This window comes from Taurulus bubalis (assembly GCF_910589615.1).
Source record: "Taurulus bubalis genome assembly, chromosome: 1".
NCBI classification, from domain to species: Eukaryota; Metazoa; Chordata; class Actinopteri; order Perciformes; family Cottidae; genus Taurulus; species Taurulus bubalis.
This window is the reverse complement of record NC_136589.1, coordinates 30,079,168-30,099,012: the sequence shown is the minus strand read 5'-3', so window position 1 is coordinate 30,099,012 and position 19,845 is coordinate 30,079,168. Positions and strand designations below refer to the sequence as shown.

The 19,845-nt window shown below is 40.3% G+C and overlaps 1 protein-coding gene across 2 annotated transcripts; it reads right to left on the bottom strand.

The window, feature by feature from the left end:
- Positions 1-1,362: 1,362 nt before the first annotated feature.
- On the bottom strand, positions 1,363-14,772 carry scinlb (scinderin like b). Of its 2 annotated transcripts, none has more exons than XM_079215066.1 (17): positions 14,720-14,772; positions 12,397-12,584; positions 11,105-11,259; positions 9,145-9,306; positions 8,086-8,235; positions 7,429-7,527; positions 6,654-6,786; positions 6,469-6,557; positions 6,081-6,296; positions 5,860-5,990; positions 5,622-5,712; positions 4,527-4,697; positions 4,271-4,445; positions 3,269-3,384; positions 3,010-3,087; positions 2,777-2,837; positions 1,363-2,183 (listed from the first exon to the last, which is right to left on the bottom strand). In XM_079215066.1, exons 2-17 carry the CDS (start codon positions 12,575-12,577, stop codon positions 2,017-2,019), a joined length of 2,175 nt encoding a protein of 724 aa, XP_079071192.1. In that variant the 5' UTR covers positions 12,578-12,584; positions 14,720-14,772; the 3' UTR covers positions 1,363-2,016. The 2 variants fall into 2 exon arrangements, with proteins under 2 accessions (XP_079071192.1, XP_079071193.1); XM_079215067.1 differs by having other exon boundaries at positions 7,438-7,527.
- Between the last annotated feature and the right edge of the window lie 5,073 nt (positions 14,773-19,845).

The following is a 19,845-nucleotide window of genomic DNA, read 5'->3' as shown; positions in this document are numbered from 1 at the left end:
GAGGCTGGTAATGCAGGTTACCGTGTCATTGAACGCCTCTGGTCCGTTACAGTCTACGGGGCTATTTAAAGGAGGATTTAGGAGGTCCCATGTTTAGGGCCGGCAACACATTGTCCTTCAAATATATACTCTTGGTGTGACAACATTTGACGTTTGTGCCATCTGATAAATAAGATTACAAATATCTATATTGTTATATTACTCTGCAGTTTGAGGTTTGAGTTCATAAAATGTAAATGCCTTGTTTTATATTAAGTTCCCACTGGAAATAAGACATCCATCTGAAACATGCCTTTTGAGACAATCTTATTTTTTCCTTACACATGTGAAAAAAAAATCTACCATATGATGGAGTTGTCAAAAACAAACACAGAAATAGAATCGAAGTTTAACGGACATTCAAATCAACATAGCAGGGCGGTCAGAGCGGTAGCTGGAAGTTGGCTAGTCAGCTATCTAATTCCACCACACTTTGATGCTACACTGGGTCTAACGGTCCCTCGGCCTCTCTTCCCGCCAAGGATAAGCTAACTAGCCAACGAGCTAACTAACCAGCCATCTACTTACTCTCCAGTGGTAACACTTTCCAGCCCCGCTGACATGTTTTGTGACAAGAACATCGGACAACATCGGCCATTTTCTTTTGAAGTCAAATGGCAAATAGTTCAAACACCAATCTAATTATCTTTCTATAAAAAGAACCAATCATTTTCCTGACTGTTTTGGGATTTCTCCACTACGTCCATTTAGTAACTGTTCTGGAGCTTGCTATCACATCACGTGATCTCCTTCAATCAAATAAGGTGTTTTCATTACACAGGTATCACAGTATATCTATGTATGAAATTAGCTGTAATAAAAAGCTAGCCTTTAAGTATTGTTTTTTCTCATTCATTCATAGGATGAGTTGGGTAAAGAGACTTTCCACTGAGTTTGTATTATGTGTGTCCTGCAAATCACACAAATGCGTAATGCCTCAATTCACAGTATCGTGGCAGGATATATAAATGTACACGTTGCTCGCTGCTGTTTCTTCTCTAAGAAACCTGTATCTGACAGCAGAATCAGAAATGATTTTAATGCCAAGTACTTTACACATTCAAGAAATTTGGCTTGCTGAACTGAGCTTTCAAGTCTTCTTCCTACTTAGACAGATGCTGCAAACTGCAACGAGATCCCATGTTATCTTCCCGAGAGAAGATGACAGACTTAGTGAGAGCTGGCTTCGAAACCTTCTGACAGTTTCTCTACTTTAATCTTCTTTAATATAAATTATGAATGCTGGTGGTGCTGAGGGTTTGAGATTCATCTGATTCCTTGCATTAGCCTAAAAAATAATCAAATAGAAAACACAGGTTTGAAATGCTCTGAGTTTTATTTAAAGCCATCCTTGTAAGCATTTCAGGGTCAAGTAATAAAGACAACAGACACGCGTGCATACCACTGTACGCCTTTTAAAATTCACAAGCACAGAATATGGCAAAAAAAAAATGCAGCATGCAATTTCTAGAAAGTGCACATCATTCCAGTACTAACGATAAAACATATGTAAACACAGCATACTAATGGAGTTAACTGTTTCTGACATACTGGTTCATTATGAAAAATAAGGCTGTTAAGACAGGCAGAAAGGAAAGCATGATGCTGTCTTCAGAAGGGAAAGAGTGCAGAGAGAAACATATCGCCAGGATATCTCCAGCTGTCTAAAATGGCTTCCTTTCCTATTTTGTAGTCGTATTAGGGGCTTAGATCAAGACGTGCTGATGGATGCAACAGATCAATAAACCACTATCAATTAAAGATATTGTTGTGACAGGAAGTCATTTGACGTCCAATGTGTTGCATTCTTGTTTATGAAGTCCGATGTGCTGCACCGGGACCAAGGCATAGAGGCAGCCATTCAACCTGATAATGACATTAGTTTTGGCACTTAGGGATTGGAATTGGGATAAATGAAATTGCATTAGGAGATGTTAGGCAGCCAAGGAGTCAGACTGGTAGAAAGAGCCTTTGGTTTTATGTTTGGAAACGGGCACGGATTCTGTCCAATGGATCCATCTCCCACATCTTGGATTCCCAGGCCTGGAACCAGCCAGTGAAAGTTGGAGGCTCTGCTCCCTGTTTGATGGTGGTGATGGGCAGTCCTCTGCGACCAGACGGATCTGAGTCCACATAGTCTTTTGCTGCATGACAAGAAGTAGACAGAGGGTTGGATAGAGGGAGAGACACTTCAGACTCATTGACAGAAAGTGAGAATACGTAACAGTCTCACAGCACAACTTTACAGACAAGAGACTTTGAATACAGGAAATGATCCCAAAGACACTCAAACAAATCCCTCGAGCTGAAGGGAACTGCAGAGTCAAGGAATCATTGTGTGTCACTCTTACAACTCCTCTCACATTACACATGGACGTTTTTCCTATTGTTTATCTAAAAATATTGATCAGTGCAGCTTTAAGATGTTGTGGAATATGTCATAGCAGGCATAAACAACAATCATGCATGTATGTACGATATACCTTAAAAGCTCAATGTTGTGCTTTTTTATTATTATCCACATTAATACAATGTTATATATGGGCAAAGTTTCATAAATTGTGGTGGACACCTGGAACAATTTCCCCAGGAAGACAAAAATCCAAATCGTTAGCTTCCTTGAAAGTCTCTGAGATTAGTAAACATATTTTAATAAAGTAGCCTGCTATCTCGGTTTGGACAGAGACACGGTAGCACCCTTTTTATGTGACACATGCCCTGAAAGGATGCAACAAACCTATTTTGGGCGCTCCCGTCTTTTCCTCTGCATTAGCCTCTTTGCCAACCCAAAGGAAGATCTACAAGGAGAAGAAACACATTCAACCATTCAAATAGTCTCCAGCTATGCAGAGTTTGAAGAGTACTTATGCCTTTGTGACGTCTGTAGAGTCTCTGAATTCCATAAAGGCATTTCACACATCAGACATGTTTCTGCAAGCTCTCACGATGACGACAGAGAGCTCATCTTACCTGGTCCCAGGTATCCAAGAGCATGACATCATCAATGGCCAGATCTGACTGAGTGAAATCCCCTGGTACTTCTTCAACCTGATAGACAGAGCAGGAGAAAATTCAGTCTGATTGTGTGTAGATTGTTAGTGTAAATGATGTTATATTATACTATGTTAACATAACTATGTTGATAGGCTGAACCAAATAAAGTGTTCCACATCTGTGGTATATGAGCCTTGAGAACCAAAACAAATTGTACTCTTATCATTTCACTCACACTAAGTCTTCCCGTTTTGTTGGAGCAGCCAAACAGACGCGGGGCATTGATCATGTTCTGCAGACTTTTGGAGGTCTGATAATCCTTCTTGCCGCCAAGAGCAGCCCAGAAATCACCTGGGCAAGAAGAAAACAACATCCATCAGCTTCAAGTAGTTTGTCCCATATTTTATGCTTTTGTTTGTTAATCATGAAGTAAATCACGACCTCTTTAGGACAGTCGGTTACCAAATGCATCATCTGTTCATGGGTAAAAAAAAAAAAACAGGCCAGGAATGCAGCAGTAACATCTTATTAGGCCAATCAGTCAACGGGCCAATGACATGTTAGGAAAGCTAGATCTGCATGGAAACATACGTATGGCCTTTAATTTTTAGCTTTTAAAGTCTAGTACCTTCATTAGGACAATCATTTACATTTGTTTTGTAACAAAACAGAGTTGAGTATTTTAATCCTCAAAGTTATGTCAAAATGAGTCCAAACGCTTAGATAAAGTATAATTGATTTTCATTTAACTTTTGGCTTTAAACCACTGCACAGCCATTAGACTAATGAGTGTGATGTGTTCACCAAACAATGATGCATCCTCCCTCTATAATCATCCTAGGGCAGATAAATAAAGCAAAATACCTCCCTACTAATCATTTCAGTTTATTTCAATGAGGGGTAAATATTAAGTGAATCAGAGTCTATTTGCAACGGGTGAGAATAGTCGCACGGCATCTATTCGGCTATTTACACCCGGCCAAGTTAAATATGTAACTTAAGAAGTCTAGTTTTACATTTATTTTTTTATAATTATTACTTTCAGTTTTCAGTCGCAGTTTGGTTAAGTTTAGGCAACATAACAACTTGGTTGGGTTCAGGAATATGCCTACAATAATCTACATATACACATACAGGTATATACACCCAGGTGAAAATAGCCACATTGGCTGTCCTGTCTGGGTGGAAACCTATTTTTACATACAATAGTCTATATTGGTCTTCAGAGGACACCCACCTGGCTCGCTGCCCTCGGACACATGACTGGGACTGCCACCCAGGAAGCCCACCACATGCTTGGCAGCCTCCATCTCCTCATCACTGGCACCCACGCCCTGCCACACATACAAGGCGGTCGGGGACTTCAGCACAAACACATCGTTGGTGTTCAGACTGGAAGCAGAGACCTCCACCTGAGGGAACACATGTAGACAGGTAAGAGGTGAAAATCGAGGATGTGACAACACAAACCAATGTGCTGGCAGACAACTCACCTCCACAGCGCGGGTAGCGCGAGAAGAGCTCTGCCGGATGTGGAAGAGGCGACTGCTGCCGCTATGTGACTGCCCACCTTTGCGTGACGTTCCTCCGCTGTGGATGATCATGGGTTTGCCCTGGAACAGACTCATCAAGTGTGCAGGCTCCTGACCCTGAGTCACTCTCACCTATGATGGGGACATTAAAAACGTCACTATGAAGAATTTTGGCTCTCATGACTATTCTAGTTTAGCCTATAGGTGATCAAAAAGGGAATAATAGAGTAGAAATCAAGTGAAGAAAAAAAAGATATCGGATGTTACAAAAGCACCTGTACACCGTAAAGGGGGGAAATGTATAAAGCATATCATGGTGGAGATTCTATTTAATGTCGTCATAGTTGGTGAGGGATTGTCTTTGTCAACATTTGTCAACATTTGATGCCTTTAACAATCAAATAAATTAAACTGATCCAGTTTAGAGTTTAAGATTCGCCTTTTTATTGGTGATGTGGTAGCACATGTTATAGCAAGGAAGATGTTGTAAACACTGACATTATTATGTGGTAAGTATGGGTGTGCAGAAGAGTGTATTCAAAATATGAACATCACAGTGACACTGCCCTCTGCTGGTTGTCCAAGGCTGGTTGTTTTTAGACTGAAGCTATGAGTGAGATGTTTGCATGATCCGCTGTACTTAATTCTCTGTAACAATTAGTTTGAATAGAAATTCAATTTGAGAAGCTGGACCCTCGTAAGTACTAAAAGACTGTTTTTCCACAGCGCTGCATTCGTGAGGTAGCCAGACATTATGCTCTTTTGTTATAACTTGTCTTTTATTGCACTCAAGAAAACAACAATGACAAGTTCTGCCAAAAAATATAATGAGCTAATTATTAAGAAAGTAGACATGCCATGCTATTGGCTGTAACTTCTTACTCACCTTCCACAAGTCATATTCAGACTGAAACTCTTAATTAACAATAATTGCATTATTTATATTAATACCCTTCAGTCACAGTCAAGTCTGGTGTCAAGTCTTTGGTCAAATACGGGATTACCATGGGCCTTTACAGAAGCTGAACTTGTTTTTACATGTTATTAAGCTCTCACCTGAACAGGGGATCCTCCCATTGAGTCATCAAGCTTCACTGTGAGAAACGCCGAAGCTGCCAGTTCGTCCTGTGTGCACTTCAGCCCTTGCCTGCAGGAACACACACACAGGACAGCTCTTAGACTGGGTGTGGTGGGGAAAGTGTTTCTACGTGCTCAACAGCAGCCTGTAGTTCCCTCTGTATTACACCAATTGCACTGCACGTATGTGTTTGTATGGATCTTTGTTTTTACCCACCAGGTGTAAATGATGTGTTGCTCGCGGCCTCCCAGTCTGTAGCTGTAGAGGATGAGGTAACAGTCTCCCCCATAGAAGTGACCGTAGGTGGAGGGATCCACAGGCACTCTTTCACCCTCAACACGCCAAATCTGAAAGCCAAACCACAACCAGTTTTTACCAACCTGAACACACCGTTTTATCATGGTTTTATCTTTTTTTAGCTTCCAACCCATTCGTACCTGGACCTTGCCCTTTCCATCATCCACCATGCCATGCTGGGCTGCCATGGCTTTGTTGGAGTGCAGGGTGGTGGCATCGAAGGGCACCTGGTCCACTTTGGCGATGCGACCGATGGTGTAGGCCTTAGTGGGGCCCGTGGTCTCGTCTTTGTCCCTCCAGTCGCTGAAGAACTGCTTGAACAAAGTCGTCTCAGCTCCTGCGGGAAGAACCTGGATCTGTAAGGGAAAGAGGGATTTTGAATGACCTGCCTTTTTGACATGGCAGTATACCTTTCTTTAATAACAGAAGTTCAAAACAGTAACATTTCCATTAATTAAGTGAAAACAAGACGCTGTTTTTCTGCAAGACTCGTGTTTGTTTGAGTGATGATGCACATGTCAGCTTTACCTGTGTCTTATTGGAGTATCCCTTGTCTTTGATGAACTGCTGGCCCGCGGACATGGCTGCTCTACGCTCTGCCATGTTGGCCTTGGGACCTGGTTGGAGTAAGATAAGACATGACATGATGAAAAGGTAAATCTATGGAATGAGCTACCTAATGAATATTATTTTTTCTGTAATGAGTAGGGCACCTTTCCAAACAAAGATGTTCTTGTCCACCCCGTTGTCCAGAATGTAGCACTCCTCAGGAGACAACATGGCCTGTTTGAAGGGACTGGACGGAGCCACGGCTGACACCTTCATGGAGCCAGAGGCATCAGAGATCTACGAAGCAGAGGCACAGCGTCAGCTCCCAGCTCTGCTCTCAACGTGTACCGACAAGTGAGGACGTGTTTCCTCAACAGCATTATTGTTACAATATTAAAACGTCATTTTTGGGAAATGCATATTCTTGAGGTGTAAATTGGTAATTGTTGAATGTAGAAGTGTCGACATCATCATATGAGCTACATACGTATTTATTTCATGCAGTCCTCAAACTCAAGATTTACAGTCTGATGTTCAGTAACTCATAAATCCATGGATAAATAAAAATATGCAGGCATCTTTATAATTCAATATGACAGAATCCAGGCTATAATATTTAAGTTTTGATTTTCAAATTCAAATCAGTAGCTCAAGAATGCAAAACAATTATGAGGATACATTTCAAATCCTACTTTAGTTAAAGATCCCTCCGTAGCGTGGGTTATGAAATCTTATTTACCACTCAGAAATCAAAGTCACATATATTTCACACATACACACATATATATATATATATATACATATATATATAAATATATAGAAAATGTGCCGCGGCTCAAAAAAGGTTGAAAAACACTGCATTACAGCACAGCACAGCACAGCACAGCACAGCACAGCACAGCACAAAAACAAAAGGTTGAATAATGGGTTGTCACTTACATCACTCACCATGTAGAGGGCACCCTTCTTCCTGTTGGAGGTGTCCACCTTCTCGTCATCCACAGTACTGGGTGCAATGGTGGGTTTGGGCCCCAGAGCCTACACAACCAAAGGAATTCATTATGGTTCTCCTCTTGTTCTCATAATTATCACTTGTACCCCAAGTTACAACAGTTTTTTTGTATACACAGATACATTTGTTTCGTAGACTACATTCTACAGCTTTTCTCAGATTAAAAACAATCTTGATGGATTTAAAAAATAATTAAACCACCCCCCTCCTCACTCTCTTTCATTAAGCCCTTGTGGAGTTTACCCTCCTCTCTTGTTGTAAAGGAAGTGTTTACAATACCGCATTGGCACAGAGTTGGCTCAGAAGCAGCACATTACAAAGAACAGCATTGTGTCCACTCGTTCCCACGATAACTAATCACTGGCCGGCCGTGAAATGCATCAATAACCCTTATAGCCTCTGCTCACAAGTAATCAACTTTGAGGTCAAATCTTGTGTGGCTTAGATATAACCGGAGAGGAGAAATAATGTGTGTGTGTGTGTGTGTGTGTGTGTGTGTGTGTGTGTGTGTGTGTGTGTGTGTGTGTGTGTGTGTGTGTGTGTGCGTGTGTGCGTGCGTGTGCGTGTGTGTAATTCTGTGTCACCTCTATGATTTCTGCTGCCTCTTCCCCCTCCTCCACCATGTGCAGTTTGGCTCTGCCGTTTCTCTCATTATCTCTGATGTCGATACCGACCTCAGAGGCCTTCAGCCTCTCAAATCGGTTACACTCACTGCCACACCACTGATAGATATGCTGCAGGAGAGGGAAAGACAGGAAATGGACATTCAAGTTATTATCCTTTTATTACACTCAGATTTCAGTGCTGACTGATTTGGTGACAACCAGGGACACAATAAGTATTAGTAATACATATATATACTACGATCACCCATATAGACTAAATCATTGGCATCTCATTATTTATAAGGCAATTCTTAATGTACTTCCATCTTATCTGTGTGGTTTGATTTGTCAGAAGAATGCTGGAAGCTACCGTCTTTGCTCTGTGACACATGCGCAAGGCCTACTCTTGTTATCTGTCCCCAACGTCCGTCTCGAAATGGGAAAAAGGGGTTTAAGGTTTGCTGCTCCTGCGGCTTGGAATCTGCTGCAGACTGATTTGGGTCTCCGGGAGCCGGTCTCTTTAGGTGTTTTTAAAAATTGATTGAAAGAGTTGGAGGAAGGTTCATCTGGTTGTAGATGTTTTTGACTGAGGATGTGTACCTGTGTGAACTAGGCTATGCTGACTTGAGTCTTGAGTCTTAGTTTTGTTTTTTACCTATGCCGTGATCAAAAAATGTTCTGTCACTGTTTTATGTTGTATGTCTGAAACTTTGTTTTAATGTGCTACTGCTGTCTTGGCCAGGACACTCTTGTAAAGGAGATTTTTAATCTCAATGAGGCTTTTCCTGGTTAAATAAATTAAATATGTATATATATATATATATATATATATATATATATATATATATATATATATATATATATATATACATACATACATACATACATATATATATATATATATATATATATATATATATACATATATATATATATATATATATATATATATATACATATACTCTCACACACACACACACACACACACACACACACACACACACACACACACACTAAAACAGATCAAACCCAGCTCACCTGGCCCAGGTCAACAATGAAGCAGTCTCCCTTGTTGAAGCTGGCCCAGGACATCTCCACCTCTGTTGCTCTGATGGCCCTCCGACCCTTGAGATGCAGAAGCCGCTTCACGTCCATATTATTGGTCACCACATGCTGGAAACCTGAGGCCACGCCCCCTCTCTGTGACAACAAATCATAATTTAAGTGAGGTCATGTAAAGGGAAAACGTTGGCTTCATTTGAAACGTGTACATGAACACAGTTTAAGAAAGAAAACAGCGCACATTTTACATCATGTGCACAGTTTGAGGTTTACAACCACCAAACACGCAGTAACAAATGCACTATTGAGAGGTTAGGATTAGGCAGGATGTATGGACACAAAGGATTTCATGAGACACTGAGATTAACATTGAGGGGGAAATTAGTTTATGCAACACAATAAAAACCCTCAAAAAACTAAAAACCTGTAAATTGTGCTGCCAAATAATGAGACAGCTAACAAAGCCAATATGCCTTAATAAATGGCACACATTAAATTGACAAGAAGCCTGCTTCTGGAAAGCAGGATCATGTCTGTTCTGTGCAACAGTGGTGTACCTGGGAGGCAGGATTGTGCCATCCTTAGTGAAGCCATTAAACAAAACAGGTATTTACAAGGCATGCAAATAATTCACTGCAGATGAGCAACAGAATGTACAACAGAAAAAGCAATGGGACTGCTTTGATACTGTGATGTGTGATGCACTTTTATCATGTACCATTTTAGATAAAGCATTGTCGCTTCATGGGAACCAATACAAGGAGGGAGGTTCTTATTTATGAAACTTCTGTTGAGGGCTCAGCATTTACCCACAAAGGCACAGAGTATTGTTAGCATCTTCAAAAACCACATTAGTGCTGTTCATCTTTCTCAAGAGAGACGCAGTAAAAAATGTCCCTGGTAACAATGCAGGCTCTGTTTATTCTAATGACAGGATTGTATCCTAACAGTGGAGTTACCAAAAGCATGAAGAGATAATGAGGTTTAGTTCTGGCTCTCGCTCTTTTTCTGAAGGACCCTGTGTGTCTGAACTGTGTTTCTGCACATGTGCAGAGCAGAGTTTCCACCCTCCAGCTTTGCAAAAGCAGTAAACAAGACTTTGGGCTAATTATACCCAACTAGAGCCAGAAGGGGGTTTGGATGGTTTTCATGGCAATGTGAAACAGATGGCTGGTTAAAAAGTGGCCTGTTTGTGTTTTCAAAATGTCTTCTGAACAGGGTGGTTGCCTCCATGACAGCCAGTCAGTTGGGCAGGCACTCCCTGGCAATAGCAAAAGGGGAATGTTGTGTTCCCTCTGAACTTCAGACTCCTCAGCTTTAATGTTTGGCAAAGTTCATGAAATGCCGACAATCATTAAGCCCTGTAGACATGTTTAGTCCTGAGACTGTTGATCTATTTGTCTTCTCTTTTTTTTGCCATCATAACTTTCACTGTTTATGCACTAAACAAATGTAACGTCTTCATTGCTCACTTTATATTGATAGTGAAGTTTACAGCAGGCAAACAACACAAAATAAATATTTCTTTAAAGTTGACTGATTTATGGAGTTATTAACCGATAGAGCAATGGTCCCAACCCTCTTTTCTTGTAAAGCTTTATTATACAGCAATGTCTATTTGTGACCACTTATCAGTGAGCAGTTATTTGGGATTTTACCTTCTAAAACCGTTTTATTTTAATAATCTTTTGAGGCCTAAAGAGGTAAATATGTGCAATATTTAAAAATAAACAAGACTTGAGCCATTCTAGCAGCTCTGTGAGGCTCAACTTAATGCTAACATCAGCATGCTAATATACTCACAATGACAACTCTAACATGCTGATGTTTAGCAGGCATGGTTTACCCGACCCCCCATGTTGGGAACCACTGCTCAAGAGTATTTTCATTCAGATAGCGAAACCACCAGTCCAAAGTTGTCTTTGCTGAAGCTAACCTGGTACTTGATTCCTGACTTGAAGTATCCCAGAAAGGTGTTGGATTCAGAGTTCTGCAGCTCCCTGTACTGCACCGGCCCACCACCCAAGAAGTCATCCAGCTGTGTGGAAAAGATGGCAGCTGCTCCACTCTCATCCTGTGAACATGCATCCCCTGCAGGAAAGAGACATTGACAGTCAAATCGTATTTTCCCCAGTTATTTTCATACTCTAATTGTATCAGACGGATGCTCAAGAGTGGAGTTTTTCATAAGAGCATTCAGTAATTTTAGATTAGCAGAGCAAACTACAGCTTTTAAGTTTCTGCAGTGACCTTACAGGACCTCTGAGTCAGGACTTGAGGCTTTTAACCACATCTGCAGCAAAACTACTTTGTATCCTGCTATTACTGAAAGACGGCACACAACACAACTATTCCATGATTCTTCATGACTAACATTGATCCCAGGCAGAGGGATTAATTATGTTTTCATGTTATTTCTACTTCAATGTCTTACAGATAGTTGCAATGGCGGTAGAGAACTAAAAGAGCTGTTTGTGTGCTGACACTGGAGGAGAATTGGCAGGAAACACTACAAACAAGCAGGGACTGGTCTCTTGTGATGTACGAGCGTATTCCAGGAGACGTATTTGTTGAAGTCCCTATTATTGTTATGTAACTGAAAATGTGCAGAGCATGAAAAGACTTTGCCTTCAATTTAGGATTTAAAGTTGTTGGTGTCTTTGTTCACTCTGCAGAGGCCTGCACTGAACCCTTAAAGGAGAGCAGACGGCACAGCGAGGGAGCTGTGTGGCCGGGTGGAATTTCTCGAACTGGTATGACTTCTAAAGAACACATTTCCAGTGACTCATGCTGCAGAGGATGTTTCCGTGCTGAGATCAAATGCCTAATCTCATCTATAGCCCCTTCAAAACCACAGGTATGGTGTTGCGAGGACATGAGCACGTTTCAATCGCTCAGTTTGTCTCACCTAAAGGTTTTTAGTGTGATGTGCATGAACTGCACGTGCACAAGCTTTGGGGATAGTTCCTTTTTAAATTGGTAATATTTGACTTACCCACTTTAAGATTCAATATTGTATTGTCATTTTCACAAAAACCTCAGCACATCATATAACCATTAAGAGAAGCGATTAAACCATAAAATCACAATTGTCAAACACAATTGGGGAGGCCAACATCATTTTTATAAAGCAAGATAAACAGGAAAATACTCATTTCTAGTAGTCAGAGATAGGAGTATTAACATGTTGCACCATAGTCAAGTGCACACTATGTGTCCATGTCTTACCCAGCCACATGTGTATGTTGTATGAAGGGGCCGAGGTGGTGAAGAGCATCAGGTAGGCGTCCCCGGTGAAGAAGCTGCCATGCAGAGCCTTAGGAACCGGCTTCAGGTCCAAGTTCTCGATACGCCATACCTGCAGCCCCGGCTGCTTTCCTGCACCCACAAACTCCTTATGGGAAACCATGATGGCTCTGAGAGAAAGATGGACATGAACAAAGAAGGAGGAAGAGAGTAAATATGGAGATGCAACCATATTTGCAACCCAAGGACACGGAGTAAGACAGCGAGAGATGCAGCGAACAATGAAAAGAACATACCAACAAAATGTGAGGAAGTTATGATTTCGGCATCATTGCGTGTTTCCTGAACTATATGGTTCTGTAAAGCTGTGGCTAACAGCTCAGAGAGACAACCCCACAGTGGTAATAATACATGTGTTATGTTAACAGGAGGCCTCTTGCCGTGTTTGGGCTTTCGAAGGTATGGACGGTATAAACCAAACAAACTAGTTCCTGAACCGGTTTTCAGTCATGTATTGCTGCTGCTGTCACATCAGTTAACTATTCACATACATAAGTCGCTGGTGGGATTTTCTAACATGAAGTCCATTTGACATTTGAATCTGCCTATTACTCTTCTTCTTTAGTTTGCACATCATTTGGAGGATTTAATTTATTTTCTACAGGTTTGGAAAATTCGCTGTTAAGTATTCTCAAAAAAGCATCGCCACAAAACATATAACAAGATTAATTTTCCTAAAAATATTAGAGATATGTGGTTTACCAAGTTACTTTAACTCTTGGTCTCATGGATCCTGTTATTTAAAAGTCCTATATGAATTGTGGCACAGGTATCAGAGAGATAAGTCATAATATCTTCAATTCTGAAAATAAAGCTTATGAACACCATAACCTTGTCTGAACTGTTTTCTTTAAATAATGGAAACCAGATGGATGCAGGAACTTTGAATCATAATCAATCTGTCAATCATACTTCTCCTAACATAAGAGAGATAACCACTGACTAATTTCTTAACTTCCATATCTTGTGTGTTTATAATGGAGTAGCAACAAATTGGGTCTATGCATGACCGCAAACTGCTTCAATAAAGTAATCTTGTGAACTGACTAGTGCAGGAAATTTGATTGAGCAAACATAATCTTCAGATTTTGATGAGTGATAGATTATGCAGATTTCCATTTTCCCCGATTACACAAGAGCCAGATTACAAATCGTGTTGGCAGAAACAGGATTATTACTGCAGTGAGGCAGACGTCCAATGTGATGACTCAACACTTGCGTAGACCACTACTTCTGTAAGACTCAGCTCTTACACCCCATGAACCATTTTATCCTACGGTCCACATACTGCACTATAACTACATAGTACACCTACTCATTGTGCATGGTGTGTTATTAACAGTTAGATATTAAAAGATCAAACCAACCACAGATCATCCAAACAGCCACATATTATCATCACATGAAGGAGTAATATTATTGTTGTGTTTGTTCAGCTGTGTGTTGAATGAGGGGCTCGGATTTCAGTGCAGAGAGAAAACACCCTGTGGACATCCCGTAAGAGGCTGATCAATAAATGCTGCATCATGAACAGACCTTCAGATCGCGTAAGATCCATGTTGGACACTGGTGTGGCTAAATACATGATACTGCAAGTCTGTGGTGATACATGTCTGCTGGGAAAATCTAACGAGAGACTTCATCTAAGCTTCTGACTGGTCAGACTGGAGGTGAGTCTGGTGGGGTGTTTCTCTTATTTAGGTAATAGGATAAATGCCTCTTTCAAAGAATACAAAAAACAGAAGCGATGTCACTTTAATTTGAAGTAATGTTTGCTATTTGCACAACTCCGTCTTTTTTTCTTTTTCTTTTTTTATTACATAACATGCAAACCGCTACTTCCTGTACTTTTTTCCATGTTTGTTGCGCTCCATTTCAGTCACAAAATAAAAAAAGGAAATCACAGTATTTGCCCCACAATAAGCAGGATAAACACAGGATAATGCAATATCCTGTGTTTCCATAATATATGGAAACGTACTGGGTCCTCTTCTGTTTTCGGGCAGCTTTCTGCTGTTACTCAGAAGTGCGAAATGAACGGAGACAAATTTGCACATCTGGAAAATCACTTGCAAACGTTACAATCGTCGACTGAACTGGACACATACGAGCAAAAAACATCATCATATCATTTAACATCGCCAGCTGTGCCGCCTCGAGCTAAAATATTCTGCACGAATAAAAAAGGCTTGTCATAAATCAAAGTCCAGAAAGTCAGAAAAGGTGCATTCAGAAGCGAACTCACAGTTTTGCAAGATGATTCACTGAGGCGAGAGGAGAAGAACCGCTGAAGGAAGTTGTAGATGTGGGAGTGTGCTGAGAGTGGAGAGTCTTTATGTTTTAATGGGTCTAGAGGAGGAGGAGGAGTGCTCAGTTTGTTCATGCGTCTGTCTGACGAGGAGAGAGATCCCTGATTGGTCGACAGGAGCAGCAATGACAGAGATGCTTGTGTGCACCTTGAAAGCATTTCCCCAAAGATGCGTTCAAACTCAGAAGCACACTTTGCTTTATAAAGTTTTGCCTTTCAGTTTTGTGTGAACTTGGCTCTGCAGTGTTGTATATACTGTGCAGATTATAAAGTGTTCAGATAAGGAGGGACAAAGTCCATGAAGTCATATGTCTTCATGAAACAGCGGTTGAATCAACAGTGTGTCTGTTTGTCTTCAGCTCAAAGGAATCGTGCTAGGGAAAAATAACATTGAGGAAAATGTGCCTCTCTTTATTGTCCTGGAATGCTGAACCAACAGGATTTATATGGAAAAAAATACAGGAAACAGTAGAACATAGAAAGCTAGTTTAGTCAAAATGAAGGTTTTAATTTTAAAGGAGTTTTTAAAAACTCCTCCCAGCAGCCATTATACACCACAAATACCACTATGAGAGGATGCTAAATATTGACTTTGACGAGGAGACCAGAACAAACACATATTTACTAGCGCTCAGTCATTTTACACCACTCTACACAGAACCTGCTGTGAAGCAAATCCCTGTTCAACCACGAAAACACGCTCACACCAGTCACACCCAGAATCCACCTACTGTACTCCCTGCAGACCGTGTGTTTATTTGTACAGAGTCCCCAGCCTGAGAGGTGATGAGAAACATGGGTGTTTATACATACATGTTACGTACAAGGATAACAACAAATCCTGCAGAAACAAAAACATATACAAGGAGATTAATGCCTCAACTTGTAAATAACATGTCCTAACACAACAATTGTGGGTCAGCTATCAGTGAATTTCTCAACTAAACAGGGCAAGTTTTGTTCGCAGTGGGACCACAACTTCAAATCACATTTGACTTGAATCCAACATGTTTTCTTGAGAATTCAGCCCATTGGAAATAAATAGCACTTCCTCTCTATTTTGGTGTGGTGATAAGTACAGTATGGTACAGTGCAGGTCAAACAAATGTTGCCACTGATTCAAAGTTTAGTTTTGTATATTTTGCAGATTTAAAAGGAAGAGGGTTTGGATGATAGACAGTTCCCACACACCCTTTCATCATGACAGTCTTGGGAAACTGTAAAACACAATTACAACAATCGTTTCCTCATTTGTCTGATGTTTGTACATCACACAGTAACTAAAATATTAAAGTAAGATTTGGCGGAAGGAGCTGAATGGATCAGTAAAAAGAGGAAACATCTAGTTCTTGTTTTTACCTCGAAGCTCACCAGAATGATTTGAGACCGCTTCATTTGCTTCATCCATTTCTGCATTTTATCTAATATAAAACAGGTCTATGTTGCTATTCTTTCACATAGAAGCTACACCACCACTGTGAACTCATTTGTGTATCTGACAACACCAGACCAGGTCGGTTGAGTCGTATCAACAGGATGTGGCATGAACTGTAGGCCGAATGGCTGGCTGCCGGAGCCCCATTGTGCCACACGCTGACAGCTGACTGATGCATATCCTCAGTGACAATACATCCAAACCAAAATGGATTAGACTCTTATAGTCAGAGGCTTACGCTGCTAGAAGGGATGCTAGTTCACTGAAGCAGAAATGTTCTCCCACTTTTCCAGTGAATTATCGGGATAAGTTGAACTTAAATGACCAAACAATATGACCAAATGTTTTTTTCTGCTACAGCCCAATGTGTTAGGAATGTTTATGACAAAGAAAAATACACTTAGCCTTGTGTATTCAGTCCCAACAGTTAGATGAGACGGACAATACTCTCATATTTGTCCATTCCAAATGTAGCTGGAGACAGCAACCAGCTAGCGTATAGCTTAGCAGTAACACAGGGGGAAACAACTAGCTTGGTTCAGGCCAAACTTATGTGATGAAAAGACTCCAGGAAGTTACTGCACATCAATGAAATAAGAGAATCTGTTAGGTAACCTCTGCTATTTTGAGACAGAGCCAAGCTAGCTATTTCCCCTTGCTAAACTAACGATCTTTACCTTCATATTTAGGCTACTGTACAGAGTGATATATACTCATCTAAATAGAAAGAAAATAAGCATATTTCCCAAAATGTTAAACTATTTCTTTATATGAATTTAATAAAATCTATTAACTTTGACTTAAGTATTTCAGCTTTCAAGCATTGAGTCAAAAAAAAACACAAGGGCATAGTGTCAAACCTCAGTTATTATTTTGGGAACCAAAATGTGTCTGAAGCACTGAAACAGTCAAGTACCAAAAATATGGCATCAAATATGTGGTATGATTTGTAATCTTACCCTTAGAGTTCTTGGTTTTAAATTAAATTATTGGTGATTTAAAACTATTTAGTTTAGACAAAGAAGGACTGCTTGGTTTTAGACTACTTTGAATTGGACAGTTTTGTTTTTGTTGTGTTAAATTAAATAATAAGAGGATTTTTAGGAAAAGCATGTTCAAGTTCCTCAAAGTTTGATATTAGCACCAATACTATAGGTATGGCGTGATAACTGGGTTGGACACAGAGGGTCAACAAAGTCATAAAAATGCAAATGTCTCTAACCTTGGGCTGTCAAAAAAAACGGTAACTAGGATACCCACTCCCACCTTTTCTGTATAAAGGTTCAGTTTAATGAGGGAAAGGTTAAAGCCAGTGAGCTGCACCCTGGTGATTGTGGAGTGCTGTGAGAGGAGATAGCAATGACCTTTCATCAATGTCAACCACTAATGGTTGTTTTACATTGTGCTGATTCAAACTGCCAACCAACACTTAACCTGAACTTTATCAAGTCCATGAAAACTCTCTTGAAAGAGAGTTTGAACATGTTGTGTTATTATACGTAGATAGTTTCTTCTCTGGATTGTGGAGGAACATGACATCTTCATCATTTGATAATGATTTTTGCTGGTAAATCCATCTCAAAGTTATCGTTAATCTTCCAGGGGTAGTGCGCAGTCAGATAAGGACTGTACAGCTCCTGGGTGGTGACTGGTAAAGGCATTTGAATGCTCAGAAGGAAGCTCTCACGGGCTTAAACTCAGATAACCTGTATTGTCCACCAGTCTGACCCCCAGGATGATGTCAGTTAAACATTTAATTTAAAATAAAATAGATCACACTTGGAATTATTGCAGTATATGGAGCACGATGAGTTAAGTCGTAAGGCACAGAATAAACAGGGAATCAAACTCGCTCTGTTAATGAAACAGAGCGATTCTGCTCTGTTTCATTAACTCGGCGAAGCAGCATAATCCCCAGAGCCAACATCCGGATGTTACCAAACAGCAAACAAGGATCTGGTTGCTTTGATTGTACAATTATTACTTTATTGTACAGTACATCACCCATGTGTTATACTCCATAAACACAATCGCCCATGCATTGACAGCTGTGGTGAACATGTGTGCCAGACAGCCCTTTACACCCCACCCTCCACAGCTCTGGTGTTTGTGTGCACCAGAGTGGTAACATCTACCTGAAATAACCCCGGCACACACGCCTGGCTTTAGTTTCTAGAACCGCTACTAGTGTGCTCCCGTTTTTTGCAAACAATGCAATTAACCTCTCCAGTCAAACATCCTCACATGAAACTTATTGTAAATCAACTGACAGTCAGGTGTCTTTAGTGTTGGAAGATATATTCAGATTCTTCACCTAAGAAAAAGCGGTATCATCACAATGTGAAACTAACACTCCATTAGTAAAGTTCAGCAGTGCAACAGTTTTCTTAAAGGAATATCTCTGGTGGAAAGATGAGAAGATTGAGACCAATCTCAATAGGTCTATTAAATATGAAACAAGCAGCAGCTGGTTTGTTTGGCTTTGCTCCAAGACTGGAAACAGGGTGAAGCAACTCTGCCCAAAAGTAATAAAATCTGCCTCCCACCATCTCTAACGCTAATAAATTAAGACTTTAAATTGTTATATATATATAGGTTTGTTTAATCTGTGCAAAGTGTAAAAAACATTAACATAAATCTGCAGCTCCACTCGAGTGTCAGGTCGTTGTTCAGTTGTCTGGCCCACAACTTTACCAAAGCAGGAGATAAAAGAGAGTGCATTTTGTGTTTAATAAACATTTATTAGAAATATTGTCAAAAATATTCCCACAGTGAGCACAGGGTACATTCAGGAACGCCAGGGAAGTGCAACGGAGACTCGCATTGTCATCAATGCAGCATTGGATGTTTCTGTGGGTGAATCTCATGTAAATGTTGCTTCTGCACAAGATACCAATCAAGCTTTTGAAAACCTTCTGTGGTGGAGCTGACAGAGTGTCTTCCTGGAGACAAGTTTAGCTTTCATACAAACATTAGAATATAAATCACCTAAATGTTAATGTGGCTTTTAGTTTTATTAGAAAACAGCCAGTTCAGTGATTCTTTTCACTCTTTTTTTACATTTACTTTAGCACTTTATTGAGTTAATATTATTTTGAACACTGCTAGTTTATGTATTTGTTGTACTCTTATTTTAAAGTTATCTGTGCATTCTTTTGTAGAGTAGGGAGCATCTTATACTGTTTTAATCTACAAAAAGGCAAAGTCAGAGGAGGAAGGAAGTTTGTTAAACATAATAATAATCTGAGTGAAACATTTACATGTGCTTGCACAAAAAAGTGAGAAAGTCACATTTGTTTTGCACAAAAAACATGTCGATGTTGTGCAGACGCCTGTGGAGACTATGTGTACTTAGGAAGTTCCATAGAGGAACTGGAGCACAGTTACTTGGCATGCAATATACCACAAAGACAACCACATCCCCTGAAGTAAAATGGTTGACATATAAAAAGTCAGCAAAAGGAAAGGAAAGCAGAAAGACAGAGATGATCCAGAATGAAAAGGCCTGAAAACTAAGATGACCAGTCACAGCAGCTTGGGACGATCTGTTAATGGATCAAAGCATATATTTTAGACACTCCACCCTCACTAGATTAGGGTAGGACAGACAGGCTAGTCTGACAGAAAT